Here is an 18,595-nt window from a genome sequence, read left to right as displayed (position 1 = left end):
ATATTCAGGCTAATACAGTGTATATGTAAATATAAAGAATAAACAACCCTGTAGTACAGGTATAGAACTTAAGATATAGAAATTACCACCACTTTCTGAAGTCTCCACTATGCCCACCCCCCCCAAAAGAGGTAACAACAATATTGAATTTTTGCTTTGTTCTAAAGTACCTTGTGTATGTGTATCTTTCATTTGCAAATGGAAATCTTTTAAATATTGTGGGTAAATTTAACTTGTTTGACAAAACTATTGTATAAATAGCTCTTAAAAATTGTATTTTAATTTATTCATGTTAAAAAGATTTTTGTTATTGAGAAGAGGTAGTTATTTAAAAAATAGCTTGGTTTTGAAGCTGTAAGTTAGGGAAATTTACTAGTTTCAGAAGCTTCAGAGATCTGGGAGAAAGGAATTTTGAGGAAGAGGAAAAGGATTTCATGTGAGAATCGAGGAAGTTATCTCATTGGTGTCGGTTTTTTTTTTTTTTTTTTCTGGAGAAAATAGAACAAAGGGATAGGATCTGAGAACTAGTCCTTCCTTAAGTTGTTCTTGGCAGAATTGGTAGCTAAAAGGTTGAATGAAATAATGGCTTAACGTTTGTGACAGCAAATTCCCAGAGTCTATAAGTGTTTATTGTAACCATGTTTTTAAGTGGTGAAGACAACTTCAGAGGGCATACCCCTATATTTTGACATTGTTCTTACGCTAAGCCACTGAAACATGAATCTGGCTCATGCAGTGTGACACTAATTACCATTTTCTTGGTTGTGTGTGTGTGTGTGTGTGTGTGTGTGTGTGTGTGTGTGTGTGTGTGGTCTTTCCTCTTTTAGGAACTATAAACCTCATAGTTCCCACTTTTAAATAAATAAAGAGAGTTTTAAACAATGCCTGTGGTATCATTTCAGTAGGTGACCATATACTTTTATAGATGCAAACGCATGTCCATAAAAATGCCTGAACTGCCTTTTGCCTTATAACACTGTGTGTAGGGAATAAGCATTTAAGTGATGGTGTCTTGGCTAAGAGTGTGAGCTCTGGAGCCAGACTCCAAGTTCACATCCTGGATCTGCCACTAGCTAGCTCTGGAGCCATGGGTAAGTTTAACCTCTCTGTAATGGTTTCTTTATTTGTAAAATGGGAATAATAAAAAACATCTGTCCCATTGTATGGTTGGGAGCATTAAATAGGTTAGTAGACAGAAAGTACCAGGGTCACAGTAAGTGTTCCATGAATGTTTGTTATTATTTAAATCTTGTATTTAGTATCCTTTGGTTAGAAGTACAGTTCTTTGCTTAGATTGCTATTTGTGTGTGGGGAGATGTTCTTTCTAGAACTATGTCTCCTCGTCACATGACTATGTGCAGTGCGAGCCTTATTAATACTCTGTCAGCATTTGAGGTTGGAACATAAGTGTATGACTATACCCAGTGGAATCCAGCAAGAGAACTAAGCACTGTAGCAACTGTTGCTATTTGTGTCCTGAGCTGCAGCTGTCTGAGGGAGATTTATTTTTTAATCCTGATCTCACTGATAGCCTGGGATGTGGCCCAGCCTTAGAGAAGTGGATTGGTTGAGATGTCCAGTCTTCTGACATTTTATGACCACGTTATAAAGGTTCTGTTCCATGTGAAATATAAGGATCTAAATCTTTGTGTGTATGAGTAAGGGAGAGAGATTAAGATTCAGCAGTCACAGTCTGTCCCTGAAGTATAGTGTGACTGGATTAATTACACAAAAAATCAATTTTAATATGGGCAGTGAGACTTCATGCTTTTCAGTCAAAAAATAATTTTTCTGTTTATAACATTGTACGCATGGTTTAGTAGTCTGTGATTCTACTATATACATGTATATACATATATACACATACATATACGTGATAACTTACATATTTGTTATTGTCATCTGTGAATTTCAGAAATAAGACTATCTTTGTAGTGAATGCCTCATTACCAAATGCTTTTCTGAAATAGTAAGATCTTTAAAAAGAGTTTATTTCAAATTGAGTGATTTTCTGGGTTTCATTTCTGATGTGTTGAAATATTTCAAGCCTTATGAGGTACCTTGAAATAGTAATGTGGCCCGCTTCCAAATTTTGGCTGCTAACTTACCTAAGGAAGATAAACGTTCAGTCACAGAATATTTACTGAGCATCTACTTTATATCAAGCTCTGTTCTGAATACTGGAATACCCAGTGAATATTGTTGGTCTGATTTTTTTTCAAGTTCCACATGTAAATTACCTCTTAAAAGTGTGATTATGTACACAAATGCTTCTTGATTGCCCTGTTCAGATTCAGTGGTATGTATTTTCTGATTTGGATGTTTTGAACGTATAACATCACATCATGTTTAAAGAACTTGTAACTGAGCAGCTGATAAAATCAAACATTTTCATCCTCTAGGTATTATTAACCCAAAGAACCCAAAGGAAGCTCCAAAATCCTTCAGCTTCGACTACTCCTACTGGTCTCACACCTCGGTGAGTACAGTTGTGGTGCAGTGTGCCACCATCTCCTGACGACCCTTTCCTTTCCTGTTTGTCTTTTCTCTTCATGAGAGCACGTCCAAGTCCGTCCAAGTCTTGCTTTTTAAGTGTGGTCTAGCATGATTTCATTTTTTGATATAGTGAATACTATTTGAAGAATAAAGTATTTTCCTTAATAAAATGTCTTGGTTGATGGAAAGTTTGTGCATATACGTATGCATACATGTAAAACTGATTTAATTTATACCAAATTTATAGTGAAGCTACACCAAATTTATACCCGTATAGACATCTCTTGAGGACGTATTTATCTATATCTGAAGATTCTCATTATGAACATTATCGTACCTGTGGATCTTAGGAAGTGCCAGTTGAAGATTGTTTATTGTATTGTCAATTTTAAGTTGTATTTTGAGGGAATGGCTGGCAAGATTGGAATGACTACGGTGATACTACTTGTTCTTTAAAATTGTGATAGAACAATATGAGTTTTGAACATTTTGAAGGCACCTGCAGGTCCACGAGGAAAACAAAGGGTTCCCAGCATCTCGGCAAGTGTAGAACAGGGCCCTTCACAGTACCCTTACTCAGCGTAGGGCCCCAAGTCTTGCTGTTTCTGGGGATTGTTCCCGAACTAGAGCTGCGTTTGCATCATCCCTCTCTTTGTTATGTGTTTTTGTTTTTCCTGTTTTGTATTGGGGAATAGGAGATATTTTAAAGTATTGGCAAAGCATAATTGTCAAGGGAACGGCCTGTGAAAGGAATTGGAAACATTCTTCACTGAAAGCCGTGTTTATTGAGAAATAGCCACACTAGCTGGAGTGAGTTCAAACAAGTATTTTTATATGTGGGACTTGACCTTTGCTCTTTTATTCCCATTTTTCTACTAAGAATATCTTCTTGGAGCTTTCTCTGAATGAAAAAGTGATACTTTTAAGATTATAGGAAGTGAAATGTCAGATAATTATGCCAGATAATTTCATGCAGATATTTTTATGTGTGGCTGACGTGGATGACTCTAATAGTGTGTGTGTGTGTGTGTGTGTGTGTGTGTGTGTGTTTAGTGAGAAAAATAAACTATGTGTATGGGAGACTTAAAAAGTAGATAGTCAGTCAGGTGCAGTGGTGCACACCTGTATTCCTAGCTACTCAGGAGGTTAAGGCGGGAGGATCACTTGAGCCCAGGACTTTGAGTCTGTGGTGCAGGATGATAGCACCAGTGACTAGCCACTGCACTTCAGCATGGGCAACATAGTGAGACCCTGTTTACTAAAAAAAAAAAAAAAAAATTATAGTATTTTTTAGGTGACTTATGATTCCAGACACTTTTGTTTATTATGGAAATAATCAAATAAGTATAGAAAAAAATATGAATAAAATGCCATTTATTTCTCCTTTTAATCTTTACAGCCGGAAGATCCCTGTTTTGCATCTCAAAACCGTGTGTACAATGACATTGGAAAGGAAATGCTCTTACATGCCTTTGAGGGATATAATGTCTGTATTTTTGCCTATGGGCAGACTGGTGCTGGGAAATCTTATACAATGATGGGTAAACAAGAAGAAAGCCAGGCTGGCATCATTCCCCAGGTAAAAAACAAGACAATGAAAAAACTTGTGTTTGTCATTACTCTTAATCTTAAATGGCTTTAACAATTACTTTTACTTGGCAAACATTTATTCAGGGACTGAATAAATGTGAGGCACACAGATGAGCAACCTGTCCCTTTGCTTCAGAGAGGCTCTCATTTGAGGGGAAAAGATCAACGTATACACATGTCTATTTTTAAAGGTGGGAAAGTCAATGTTCTGTGAAGATTTTGCCATATGCCCATATTATTTTACCTTCTGAAAAGTGTTACCAGCTTTGTAGAGCTCTCTTTTGAATCCTGGGGACACACAGTGAATGATGTTGATCTGATTTTTTTCAAATTCCATATATAGATCACCTCTAAAGAATGTGATTATTTCTGTTTTTATTGATAGCTTGATAGCCTTGTTTGAAGATACTTTCATTTTATCTTAATAATTTAATACTACCACTTTAAACTTTGAATAGTCTGAGATTTCATTTTTTTAAGAGCAGTTGGTATTAATTTTGATCTTTTATTGTTTGGGAATGGAGAAGAGTCCTGCCACAGGTATTTAGAAGGAATTTCATTTTTTTATAACTGGATTTTAGTTTGGTTTTTTAAAGATTTTTTTTTCTGTTTTTTGTTACCCACTGTCAAGAGCAAGGAATGTAGTTTGCTTTTATTAATGATATTTGGGGTTAATTTTAAAGTGTTCTTTTACTATAGACCTAATGTTACCATCTCTGTATTCTGAGAATAAAATACATAAAGTAGCTGTTTTTCCTCATAGATTATTGGACTATAACATTAAATTCAGCTGTATGATTAAAATGCTTAATTATTAATAAAGATTAGGAAATTTTCAGAAAAAAATTGAACATTTTCTATTGAAAATATATGTCTAGGCCAGGCATGATGGCTCACGCTTATAATCCCAGCACTTTGGGAGGCTGAGGTGAGAGGATGACTTAAGGCCAGGAGTTTGAGACCAGACTGAGCAACACAGCTAGGCTCCATCTCTACAAAAAAATAGAAAAGTTAGCCGGGCATGGTGGTGTACGCCTGTAATTGCAGCTACTCTGGAGGCTGAGGTAGAAGGATTGCTTGAGCCAGGAGTTGGAGGCTGCAGTGAACTATAATGATGCCACTACACTCTAGCCTGGGCAACAGCGCAAAACCTTGTCTAAAAAAAAAAAAAAGACGTGTGTTTGGGAATTGTCCTTCTTTGTGTATAGTAATATCAGTAATTATACTAATTAGAGAAAACATACAGTACTATGTGCCAAGCACAGGTCTAAGCTCTTCACAAATATTGGCTCATCTGATCCTCTTCCTGTGACCATTTTATAGACAAGGAAACTGAGGCACAGAGAGGTCATTTCATTTGCCCAAGTAAGTGGCAGGGCCAGGATCCAAATGCAGGCAAGGTAGTTGTGGAGTCTTTGCTTTTATCACTATGTAATACTTCAGCAGTGAATTATTATAGAGTATAGCAAGTTATGCCAAATGGCCGTATTTGTTTTACCTCGTCACCATGCTTAGTTTCTCCTTCCTTTCCTTTTAATTTGTTTATTATTGGAGTTCTTATATAATTACATATGTACCTCTTTCTAGTAGAATTTTGAAGTACTTTATTTTAATGCAAAAGCAGTTTTTTTGAAAAAGATGATATTTAGAAATTGCTAGTTGTAGTAAATTTTAAGTTCTATTTCAGCTTGTAGAGAATCATGAACATATAGTTCATTTTCAGAATATATATTGCCTTAATGTGTGATTGTCATTATAATGTATGATCGCCTTAATACTAAAAAGTATAGTGAATGAAACCTTAATAGGATTTTTATTAATTGTCTTTGTTAAAAATCACATATTTTAAATAAGAAATTCAAGGGGTAAGGAGGATGAAATTTATAGTTTTCCTAATCTAGAAAAATTAGTGTTTTCTGTTAAAAATGTTATTGTGTGGTAGAGTAGCATCTCATGTAAGGGGGCAGTCTTAAGACAATGGTAAAGGAAAAATTTTATAGTCATAATTATTTCTGAAAATACCTTCCTTTACCTCCTCCTAATAGTATAAAATCTATGTGTGATTAAATTTATAATGCATATTGTAACTGACAATATATAATGAATTTTATATAACAGAAGTAACGTGTGCAAAATATAGTTTAATGGCAGTTTTACTACTACAGTAATACTGATTGTAGAGTCACAATTACTCTAGTATAGTATGAGGAGAATTGAATTCATGTAAATTAAATGTGCCTATGACATAACTCCCCTATGTTATTCCTCCTCTTCCCCTAAACATGGCTTTCCTTCTAAGGAAGTAATATTGTGGCACTATTGTTGAGGGAGAATAAAGATTAGATGAGAAGAGTATATTTAAAGTTTTACTTTCACAGTCATGCTTTGCTTAACGATGGGGATACATTCTGAAAAACGTGTCACGAGTCGTTAGGCAATTCTGTCATTGTGCAAACATCATGGTATACTTACACAAGCATCATAGTGTACTTACACAAACCTAGATGGTACAGTGTACGACACACCTAGGCTATGTGGTTTAGCCTGTTGCTCCTAGGCTGCAAGCCTGCACAACACACTACTGTACTGAATACTGTAGGCAATTGTAACACAATGGAAAGTATTTATGTATCTAAACATACCTAAACTTAGAAAAGGTACAGTAAAAATATGGTATAAAATAAAAAATGGTACTCCTGTATAGGGCAAGTTCCATGAAGACTGGAAGTTGCTCTAGGTGAGTCAGTGAGTGAGTGGTGAATGCATGTGAAGGCCTAGGACATTATTGTGCACAACTGCAGACTTTATAAATACTGTACACTTAGGCTACACCAAATTTATTAAAAACCTTTTCTTTCTTCAATAATAAATTAACCTTAGCTTACTGTAACTTTTTTACTTTATAAACTTTTAATATTTTTAAACTTTTTGACTTTTTTAATAATACTTTAAAACAAACACATTGTACAGTTGTACAAAAATACTGTTTTCTTACTTTGTATCCTTATTCTATAAGCTTTTTTCTATTTTTAAATTAAGATTTTTTTTTTTTTTACTTTTTAAACTTTTTTGTTAAAAACTAAGACAAACATATACATTAGCCTAGGCCTATACAGGATCAGAATCATCAAGACGTTGATAGGCAATAGGAATTTTTCAGCTCAGTTATAATCTTATGGGACCATCGTCATGTATGTGGTCTGTCAGTGACTGAAACGTCATTATGCAGTGCGTGACTGTATTTTATTCAAAGCATTAATCATACCTTGGTGTTTATGACATTCGTATTTTGAGAAAGAGAAAGAGGGCCTCACAAATTCATTTTGCAGTCATAGCTCACTTAGTTTAGTACTCCTCTTATTTGTGCTATTCATGCCTCTCTCATTTTGCTTCCCTAGTTATGTGAAGAACTATTTGAGAAAATCAATGACAACTGTAATGAAGAAATGTCTTACTCTGTAGAGGTGAGTACAGCCATGAGTTGAAATCAGAGGCCCCTCAAACATTACTTTTAAATGGCTCCAAATTATGACTGTGCCGTCCCCTATAATATTGTTAATAATGATTTTTGTCAGACATATGTTTTTTTTGTTTTTTTGTTTTTTTTTTTTTGAGACAGAGTGTCACTTTGTTGCCCGGGCTAGAGTGAGTGCCGTGGCATCAGCCTAGCTCACAGCAACCTCAGACTCCTGGGCTTAAGCGATCCTACTGCCTCAGCCTCCCTAGTAGCTGGGACTACAGGCATGAGCCACCATGCCCGGCTAATTTTTTTGTATATATATTTTTAGTTGGCCAGATAATTTCTTTCTATTTTTAGTAGAGACGGGGTCTCACTCTTGCTCAGGCTGGTCTCGAACTCCTGACCTCGAGCGATCCACCCGCCTCGGCCTCCCAGAGCTAGGATTACAGGCGTGAGCCACCGCGCCCGGCCCAGACATATGTTTTAAAAAATATACTTAATCAAATCTTCCCCCCTTATAATTCCTTGTAAACTTGGAAAATTATTCTGTATCCAGTGTTAACCCTGGCTCTTTCATGAAAAGGTTTATGAAATTACTTTATATGCATTAGTTTGATAAACATTCCCTTCTTTTTGTGTGTGCTTTGTGAAGGTATTGTTTCAAACACACACAGAGGCCCTTTTTCTGTATTCAATTTCATTCATAGTAACTGAAATTATTAAAGTGTTCCATTAACATGAGCCTGTTGTTCTGAAAAATTAAGCTGCTTTGTAAGCAAACCCTAGTTATTTGGTTTTTGGTGGGTTTTTTTGGTGTGTGTTTTGATTTTCTATAGGACTTACACAATTCCTAGTTGATCCATTTAGTTGCTTTTGTGTTTTTCTTTACCTATAAAGTGTTGCACAGATTTATAAATTTTAAAATTCTGTCTTGTGACTCTTATACACCACAAGAAGAATGTGCTGCTCTAAGAATATTTTATGTTAAAATGAATTTTCTAAATAGATTGTCTCATCTTATAACTGTTCTTTTTTGAATCAGATGATAGAATTTTTGAGCTTATAGGTAATAAAAGAAGATGCCATTTTCTTTCACGTTAGTCAGAGTTCATAGGCTTACTTGCAGTGGAGCATAGATCTCTAGTGGACACTGCAGTTCTTTGCCACATTTGCGGGATGCTCTAACTGCCTCTCTCACTTCTCTTTCTATTTACTCTGCTCCACCACGCTGGCTTTTTTGCTATTTGTAGAACACACCAGAAATGTTTTTGCCTCAGAGGCTTTACATTTACTTTTCCTTCTGCCTGAAATGTTCTTCCCCTGGATATCTAAGTTTCTCACCTCCTTGAAGTCTGCTGAAATCTCACCCTCTCAATGAGGCTTACCTTGACCACCTTTTTAAATAGTACAGCTTGCCCTCTATGCCCATGCTTCTTATCTTCCTTGCCCTGCTCTATTTTCTGTTTTACACAGTACTCATGTTCTAACATGCTAAGTTACCTATTTTTTATGTTTGTTGTTCATTTTCAGTCTTCTTTGCTAGATATAAGCTTCCTAGGGCAGGGCTCTTTGTCTGTTTTATTTAATGACATATGCCAAGTGCCCAGAACAGTGTCTGGAAGAGAATGGTTCTCAGTGAATTGATTCTTGCCAAGTGGGGTCTGGAATGGTTGGTGCAGAAATAAAGGAAATAGTGTTGGCTTTGGATGGATTCACATACCAGAGAATAAGGAATGGAGCGCATGACCTTTACCCAGATTATTTGGGTCCTCTTAGTCTCAGACGTGTCTGAAAAGTGCCAAAAGATGTAATATCTTCCTGGGATTCAGGATTTTATGTACAAGTGTAAGCACACAAGAATGATTAAAGTACATCTGACTTTCTAGGATAACTTGCTGTCAGAAAGGATATTTGTTCTCCTGTTGGTTTACTCTCATAATAGATCTATTTCAGGGTTCTCAACCTTTTTAACTGATTTTAAAATACAATATAAAAATGCAGTGAGATCAGAGACTGAATGAAAAAAAAAGACAGTAGAAATGGAGATAAGGTTCTATTTCAGATACTCTGAAAATTTATCTGTAGAAATTTAAAGTTGAGAAATGCAGAAGTTACACTGTATGCTTGAATAGCTAAGTGATACAGAAGGGTCTGATTCCTGGGAAACCTCATAATGTAGCCTGTTGTGGTGAATTTACCCCAGTTCAGAGCCTTGTTTGCTTAGAAGTCTGATTTTGTAGATAACCTCAGGAACAGAACCATCCTTTCAAGTCAGACTTGAAGAAAGCTCATTTGGCTGATGTTATAAAACCAATATGTTGGTTTGTTACTTTCCCATGAGAAATAACTATTACCCAGACCAGAATACTCAACATTTGCAGAACTAGTGTATTATCTTTTTGTGGACAGACCTCTGTTGGAACCCTGTTGTTGTTTGGTGAGCATAGAATTAGAGGGAGGGGAGTTGATTTGATAAATTAAATGTTTCATTCCCTCAGGTTATCAAGAAATGATAGCCTGATGCATTCATTGCTGTGATGGGAATGCTCCTGTTGATGGGGTGGGAGTTCATGAAGTGTATAGTCTGAAGCTCCCCCCCCCCCCCCCCCCCCGGCAAATCTACAAATCTTGGGTAGGTCTTGCCATCCCTCAGCTTCCATGATGATCAACCTCACCCCTTCTTGTGGATATATTGTCCATAGTTGGTAATAATGTGATCAGTCTTAAAAACTTAGAGTCACTGGTCTCTTTTTTCTGCCCTGATCTGGAATATTGATATCATACCTTGGTTTTAACTTTTGATATAAGTCTTATTTTCAAGCTCTTGGAGTAACCTCAGTGTAAATCTCAATTACTGACAACAGTGTACGTTTAAAAAAATATTGATAATTGATTGCTACTAAAATTTGTTTTTTTTCCTAAGGTAGGCAGCAGCCAGTATGTGCCGGAGATAAAACCGCTTACCTCTTCCATCCTGAGAAAGCCAGAGGGCTGGTTGTAACATATGCAGTGTGAAGTCTGTGCATAATGTTAATAGAATAAAAGGGTCTATAGAACCATGCCATTTCACTTTGTAAAGGTTGCTGATCTCTAATCATAGAAATTTTAATACGAAATCTTTTTACTTTATGTGATTTCTTTTTGTAGTCCTCTAATTTACTTTACTAATTGGTTCGTAGGTGAGCTACATGGAAATTTACTGTGAGAGAGTACGAGATTTGCTAAATCCAAAAAACAAGGGTAATTTGCGTGTGCGTGAACACCCACTTCTTGGGCCCTATGTGGAGGATCTGTCGAAGTTGGCAGTCACTTCCTACACAGATATTGCTGACCTCATGGATGCTGGAAACAAGGCCAGGTATGGTAGGAAATAGACTAATGACTGAGGTCTTTGGCACATTTTGAGGCCCTTTTTTGCTGGTTAAGAATTTAAGGCCATATTTATAGCTATGAAGGTTGCTTTAATTGCGGAGTCCTCTGATCCTTTGGTTATGCTGCAGAAGTGAGGGCTTCAGCATATTAAGTATCTTTCTTCTCATCAAAACAATGCATTGCTAAAACATGTTAGAACTTTGGTTAAGTTTTATTGTTTGGTTTTGATCAAGTCATGGTAAAGTATATATATATAAGTATATATATATAACGTGTATATATACTTATATGTATATAAGTGGCTATGATAGGAATTGATTCTGGTATAAATAAGCACCAATAAAGAATAAAAATTACAGGCATCAGTGGTTTCTAAAGGAATAGCTGGAATATGAAAAATGATTCCGATAGGGTGCCTTTGGGGTTGAAAGGTAACTAGATGGGCTCACAAATAAGGCAGTATAGAGAGCAATTGTGTAAATGACAATCTTGTAATCTGTGAATAAGTTTAAGACTATTGCTTGTGATTGTTATGCTTATAATGTGGAGTCTGCTGTCCATTCATTTTTGCTCTCATCTAAGAATTCCATTGTCACATTGTCATCTTTATGTTTATTTAGGACAGTGGCAGCTACCAACATGAATGAAACAAGTAGCCGTTCCCACGCTGTGTTTACCATTGTTTTCACCCAGAAGAAACATGATTCTGAGACCAACCTTTCCACTGAGAAGGTAGGAGAACTTCAGTCTCTGGGCTTGAGTTGTAAAGGATGGGGAGTTGGAGAAATCCCTTTTGCCACCCTCTACATTTTGTGGAAGGAAGGTTGCTCTTTTACTTAATGGGGGTGTTCTGTAGCCTCTGCTTAACATTTTTCTTCCACCGTAAAATTATAAGATAGAAGATAGACTTAAAAAATAGTCTGGGTAAGGTGGCTCATGCCTGTAATTCCAGCACTTTGGGAGGTTGAGGCAGGATGATTGCTGAGGTCAGGAGTTTGAGACCAGCCTGGGCAACATAGTGAGACCCTGTCTCTACTAAGTAAGAAAAATTAGCTGGGTGTGGTAGTGTGTGCCTGTGGTCCCAGCTACTTGGGAGGCTGAGGTGGGAGGATCTCTTGAGCCCAGAAGTTCAGGGCTTTAGTGAGCTATGATCACACCATTGCACTCCAGCCTGGGTGACAGAGTGAGACCCTGTCTCTAAAAAATAAAAAAAAGTTAAAAAAAAAAAAAAAGAAAAACTTTTGAGTCGCAAAAACTACTTTATGCAAGACAAGTTAAGCAGTTCTGTGGGAAGAAAGTCCTTTCTCCTTGACTAGAACCTTTCAATTATTAGCCTTCTTTGGTATGCGTATTCCTATTTTCTTTTTATAAGCTATGATAATGTTACTATGGGATTAAATGTCTAAGCAGTTGATGAGGCAGATATGTTATGTTTTATTCCTGGAAAACAACTCCACAACAGTTCTCATGTTCTTCAAGTACCTTTGCTTATTAATTGCTCATTTTCTGTAGTAGTTAAATATTGTGGACTTTGGAATTAGACTGCTTGCTTTGAATCCTGGTTCTGCCACTTCTCAGGTATTACCTTGCACAAGTTACTTAACCTCTTTATGCCTCAGTTTCCCCATCTGTAACACCCTCATAGGGTTGTTAAAAGGATTAAGTGTTAAGTGCATGTAGCCACTCAATGCATGTCAGTACATGTCAATTTTATTATTATTGTTAATAATAAAAAATATATGTTGAATACTACTGTTTACATTCCTAAGTAGCTTTCACCTGGATTTTAAAATTTGAAGTTAGATTTATTGTACTAGCAGTTATAAAAGATCCTTTGCCTTGTAAAATGAAGACTTTATGCTACTATTGTCACTAAATATCAGAATCACCTTTTACTTGGTGACTTTTTTATTTTTAGCTGAAAATTATTTTAAAAAATATAATCCCTATGTAGATGATCAGATAACTTGCTTAGCCAGAGGTTATAATATTAATGCTATTTAGTAGGTAGTATTTATCTGAATTGCACCAAGGAACATTCTGTGTGGAAGCATTTTTTACCCTTTTTTCATGATGTCAGATCTATAAAATTAATGATGTTAGATCTGTAAAATTAATGATGTTAATCTCATGACCATAGCTTTCTTGATAATCCATTTTGGATGCTTTTGTCGAAACTTTCCTGAAGCTTTATTTTTTTTTAACAACTTTATTGAGGTATGATTGAAGTATATAATAAACTACACATTTAAAGTGTAAAATTTGATCAGGTTTGACATGTACACACCTGTGAAACCAGTACTGCAATACAGATAATGGGAATTTTTATTACTTTGAAAAGTTACCTTGTGTAATCTCTCTCTATCCTTTCTTCCACCACAATCCCCACATAATTCCTGACCTGCCTTTTGTCACTATATATTATTTTATATTTTCTAGAATTTTGTATAAATGGAATCATACAGTATGTAATATTTTTTGCATGGCTTCTTTCACTTAACATAATGGTTTTGAGATTCATCCATGTTGTTTTGTATATCAATAGTTAGTTCCTTTTCATTGCTGATGAGTATTTCATTGTATAGATACACCACAGTGTGTTTATTAATTCATTTGTTGATGGGCGTTTAAACTGTTTCCAGTTTTTGATTATTACAAGAAGCTCTTATGTACATTTGTGTACAAGTCTTTTTTTTTTGACATTTTTTGGCCTCAATCTTGTATGTATACAAGTATACAAGTCTTTGTGTGGACATTTGTTTTCATTCTCTTGGTAAATATCTAGGAGTGGGATAATTGAATCTTATGGTAGATTTATGTTTAGCATCTTAAGAAATGCCAAACTTTTTTCCAAAGTGATTGTACCATTTTATATTCCTACCATCAGTGAGTGAGAGTTCTAGCTGCTTAAAGCTTCATTTTTAGTATGCCATTTAATGGACTGTTGAGTTTTATATATTTTTAATAAAGGGAATCACTGTCATGTCTCATATTTTTGTGATATACTATAGTAAAATATGTTAATCCTAAAGTTACTTCTTTTGAACCCTGGTAATTGCTACGAATTTTGTGCATGCTGTTTTTGTTTTTAATTTTTTTTAGAGACTGGGTGTCACACTGTTGCCCAGACTGGAGTGCATTAGCTATTCATAGGCATGATCATAATGCACTATAGCCTCAAACTCCTGGGCTCAAGCAATCTTCCCACATCGATCTCTCAAGTAGGTGGGAGTACAGGCACGCACAACCATCCCACTGTGCGTGCTCTTTAAACTGACTGTGATATTTGTTGTCTTTATCTTCTTGTGCCATATTTAATAAGAGCTCTAATATTTCTATTTTATTTTTTTAAGAGCTCTAATATTTTGTCTTTGCCATACCTTAATCTTTTTTTTTTTTTTTTTCTTTTAAAGAGACAGGGTCTTGCTCTGTCACCCAAGCTGGAGTGCAGTGGTGCAAACATAACTCACTGCAATCTCCAACTCCTAGGCTCAGGCAATCCTTCCACCTTAGCTTCCCTAGTAGCTAGGACTGCAGGTGTGTGCCACCATACTTGGCTAATTTTTAAATTTTTTTGTAGAGAGGGTCCATACTTTAATCTTTTTTTTTTTTTATTGAGACAAAGTCTCACTCTGTTGCCTGAGCTAGAGTGCCGTGACGTCAGCCTAGCTCATAGTAACCTCAAACTCCCGGGCTCAAGCAATCCTTCTGCCTCAGCCTCCTGAGTAGCTGGGATTACAGGCATGTGCCACCATGCCAGGCTAATTTTTTCTATATATATTTTTAGTTGTCCAGATACTTTCTTTCTATTTTTAGTAGAGACGGGGTCTCGCTCTTGCTCAGCCTGGTCTTGAACTCCTGACCTTGAGCAATCCTCCCACCTCGGCCTCCCAGAGTGCTAGGATTACAGATGTGAGCCACTGCACCTGGCCCATACTTTAGTCTTTTAAAAAATTTTCTGCCTATAAATGTTTTCTGTTTCTGCTTTGCTTGTTTTGGAATTGCCCCCATGTTACTGTTCTTTATCAGGTCAGTAAAATCAGCTTGGTGGATCTAGCAGGAAGCGAACGAGCTGATTCAACTGGTGCCAAAGGGACTCGATTAAAGGTATTTATTTTACCAAGTAAATGGCCTAGTCAATAAATGTTCTGTAATATGGGTTTGCAAACTATGGCTGGTGGGCCAAATCCAGCCCACTGCCTATTTTTGTAAATCAAGTTTTATTGAAGTACATCTCCATCCATTCCTTTATATATCGTCTGTGGCTACTTTGGCACTGCAGTGGCAGAGTTGAGACGGAGACCATATGGCCCACAAAACTTAAAATTATTTTTATCTGACCCTTTATAGAAAAATTTTGCCAATTCCTGATCTGTAACTTCAATGGAAGGATGAGTTATATAACAGAATGGTTGGGGAGGACTTCATGGTATGGTGAGAGTTGAATTGCATTTTTGAGGAAGAGGCAGAATTTGTCAGGATAGAAGTAAGAGACAGTAATGGGAATAGGATATGCAACATCCGGATGTTAGAATAAGCATGGACTTTGACAGAGATACCGCTTCACAAGAGCAGAAATTTCATGTCCGTGAGTTGTGGGAAGAAAGCTGCATCTGTAAAGTTTTGGAGCACGGATGTCGTGAAGATACTTTACGGCTGCTAGGATGTGGTCCAAACCTGTTATCAGGTGGAAAAGAGGAAAGATTGAGGACTAAAAGAGGTTTTTAGAATTTGTGGTCATAAATAAACAAATGTGCTAGCATATGGCAAACGCATTTTATATTGTATATGATGTGTCAGTAGTAGAAATTAATCATAATTCATTCATATTTGTTATTTATTTTTAGGAAGGAGCAAATATTAATAAGTCTCTTACAACTTTGGGCAAAGTCATTTCAGCCTTGGCAGAGGTGGTAAGTTTTATACCTCAGTATAAGGACGGATTTGTCTGCTGAGCAAATATACTTGATGATATTTTATGATTGTTTATTAGGCTGTCCTTTTTTGGCCTTTTTATGTTATCTTGCCTTTCTCATTGTAGAGCTTTTCAGATAAGGTACTAGGTGTAACACATTTTGACTTTGTACTGAAAATAAAAGAGATTCAGGAGAATAAAAGGTGTGAATACAGATTTGTAAAAGGTGGAGCAAAGACCTAAGGTCTAACTAATTTTTTGAGCCTTATTTCATATAAGTACTGTGCACTGATTGTGCCACTGGAGCTCCCTTATTTCCTATCTTTCACAAAAATATTCTTTTCGTATGCAATCTTTTCTAACTCGGGTACAATACTTGTTGGAGTATTTTGAGCATTTTGGCTTTGGTGAATATTATTGATTTGGGGACCAACAATATTTTTTTTTCAAATAGTTTCATTTTTTCCGTATTCCTTAACAGTGGAACACTAAAGCTAAAACAATTTTTGTATAAGGAACTTAATTATTTAGGTTAGAAGCTGAGGAAGTATTTGTCATTATGTGCTCTAATTAAGTTTAATACCTCACTTAAGTTGCTGAAAAGAATGAAATGCTCTCTTGTTCATCTCTGAGAAGTCATACTCTATGACTTAAAATTTAAACAAAATATTATTTTCTATTTGGAGGCTTATCTTGTGTTCTTGTTCTTTCCTTTAAATGCTTTCATCTGTAGGATAACTGCACCAGCAAGGTACGGTGGAGATTGGTAGAGATGAACTAGCTATAGAATCGACTGTTACAGTTTTAAATCCTCAGCAGGATGTGTGGAGGCATAAACGAGTGGAACCTTCAAAAAACTTTCTGTCATTTGTTTTCTGGCTTTAGAATTTAGAATGGCTGTTTAGGGTGACCATGAATCATGAGACTTCACACCAAAATTAATTTAGAGAATATGGTATGCTTTGGAGAAGGAATTAAGAATAAAGGAACAAGAGAAATTTGAGGATTTTTATACAGTGTGTTTTTTTTATGCTGTTTCTCCTAGTGATCTATGGGACTCTCATAACAGTTCCATAAACCATTTGAAAGGACAATAAATTAAATTTCTTAAGGGTACCATTCTAAAACATAGCTGGCTTCTTGAAATTACTAGTATATATTTTCTAAAACCTCTTTGTTTTATCGTACTTGTTTCCTACTGTGAAAGTTTATGGATAATTTAAAACATTAAAAATTTTTTTTTCTTCTCTTGGTTATACATAAAATAAAGGCTGTAGAATCAAGTTAATCTTTTAACTGCATCTCAGAAACTTATCATAGATTTTTACCCAGATTCCATAGATTTTTCTCCTTATATTTCTATGCAAATACTCTAAAATATAGTAGTACACTTTTGCATAAATAATATTTAGAACAACTAACAATTTGTTATAAAGGAGTAAAACTGGGAATACAGGCAGCATTTACATTGAAATATTTTATACTATTTTCAAATATATAGATTTGTTTATTCTTTCTACTTCTATGAAAATAATAAAAAGTAATGCTCTTTTTCTGTTTTTCTATGTCTGAAAAAGTGCTTTAGATTCACAATCTACCTGCTATTTGATTGTATGTGTGTGAACATTCTTCAGATATATAATTTCAGTCCCAGAACCATGAAGACTGTTAAAAGCTTAGTTGTCATTCTAACTTGTCCTGTCTGGTTGCTCATCTGTTAACATCTATATCCATCACAAGAGAATTTCACGAAGTATTTTCCACACTGCTCTTTGTCACAATAATTCACAAATGATTTTTTATAATCAGTTTTGTTATATCCAGTTTAGTACTTTGCATCTATGCTAATTTTTGTATAACAAGCATAATTTCTGGCGAATTAGATGTGTTGTTATTTCCACTGGGGAGAGAATGAGGCTTATTACCATCCACACTTAGTGCTATTTCTTTTTAGAGAGGTTAATGATCCAAGTAATGCTTTTATGTAACTCCTGGAGCACTTACTTTCAAAGAATGTACAGATGAGACGACAGATAAGAGGAATTCAATAAGAGCAAATAGAAAAGAAATGGCTAAAATTTGGGGTTATTTTTGAATGGAAAGGATTGAATTCTATTTATACTCCTTAATTTAGCTATTTCTTGTTAACACATTGACTGCCACACTAGAAAAAAAAATTTTTCCTTGAGGCCACAGTGTTTTATTACAAAAATAGAATAAAAACTTTGGAAACAAAATGATCCTTTCTAATTTAATGAAAAATTTGTTATTTTTTATTGTTTCTGTGTGTTTTTCAATAAAAAAGTAATATAAAAACGAAAATTAGTAATGTAAAAAGTAACATGAAAATTTGAAAAATAGTTGATAAAAGTGTTTTTCTTGACTTGTCAGGCTTTGGTATAATTTAAAGGTAAACAGATAGAAAAATGAAATGTATAGACTTTTATTCATTTAACCCGTGTTTTTAGAATTAAATTGGCAATATTAATTATGATAATAAGAACATTAACAAGTAAGATTTTCACAAACCAACTGCAGGGTTTTGCCCAGGGGGCCACCCATCACGTAACATGTGTGCTACAGCGTGGCAGCGTGAGTTGCCTGTGCACCACACAGCTCCCAAGGTAAAGAGACGTGAGTTATATATGCTTCATGAGGCCCCAGGCTCAAAATTAAATACAACTCACATGGCAGTTAATGTGTTAATTTAGTGTAATTGGCAGAAATGAAAATAGATCATTTTTGGCAAACCAATACTGCTT

At 35.5% G+C, this 18,595-nt stretch overlaps 1 protein-coding gene across 3 annotated transcripts in view; it reads left to right on the top strand.

The window, feature by feature from the left end:
* Positions 1-18,595, top strand: part of KIF1B (kinesin family member 1B) — a 132,971-nt gene that overhangs the window by 17,501 nt on the left and 96,875 nt on the right. For all 3 annotated transcript variants that reach the window (XM_045546169.1, XM_045546171.1, XM_045546170.1), the window contains exons 2-8: positions 2,403-2,479; positions 3,896-4,075; positions 7,485-7,550; positions 10,726-10,904; positions 11,539-11,650; positions 14,948-15,025; positions 15,766-15,831. In XM_045546169.1, coding sequence (XP_045402125.1) covers positions 2,403-2,479; positions 3,896-4,075; positions 7,485-7,550; positions 10,726-10,904; positions 11,539-11,650; positions 14,948-15,025; positions 15,766-15,831 — 758 coding nt within the window. The remainder of the gene's footprint in view (positions 1-2,402; positions 2,480-3,895; positions 4,076-7,484; positions 7,551-10,725; positions 10,905-11,538; positions 11,651-14,947; positions 15,026-15,765; positions 15,832-18,595) is intronic.

Source organism: Lemur catta, chromosome 3 (assembly GCF_020740605.2).
Source record: "Lemur catta isolate mLemCat1 chromosome 3, mLemCat1.pri, whole genome shotgun sequence".
Classification (NCBI taxonomy): domain Eukaryota; kingdom Metazoa; phylum Chordata; class Mammalia; order Primates; family Lemuridae; genus Lemur; species Lemur catta.
Note: the sequence above shows the minus strand (reverse complement) of the source record. Positions and strands in the feature narration are given on the sequence as shown.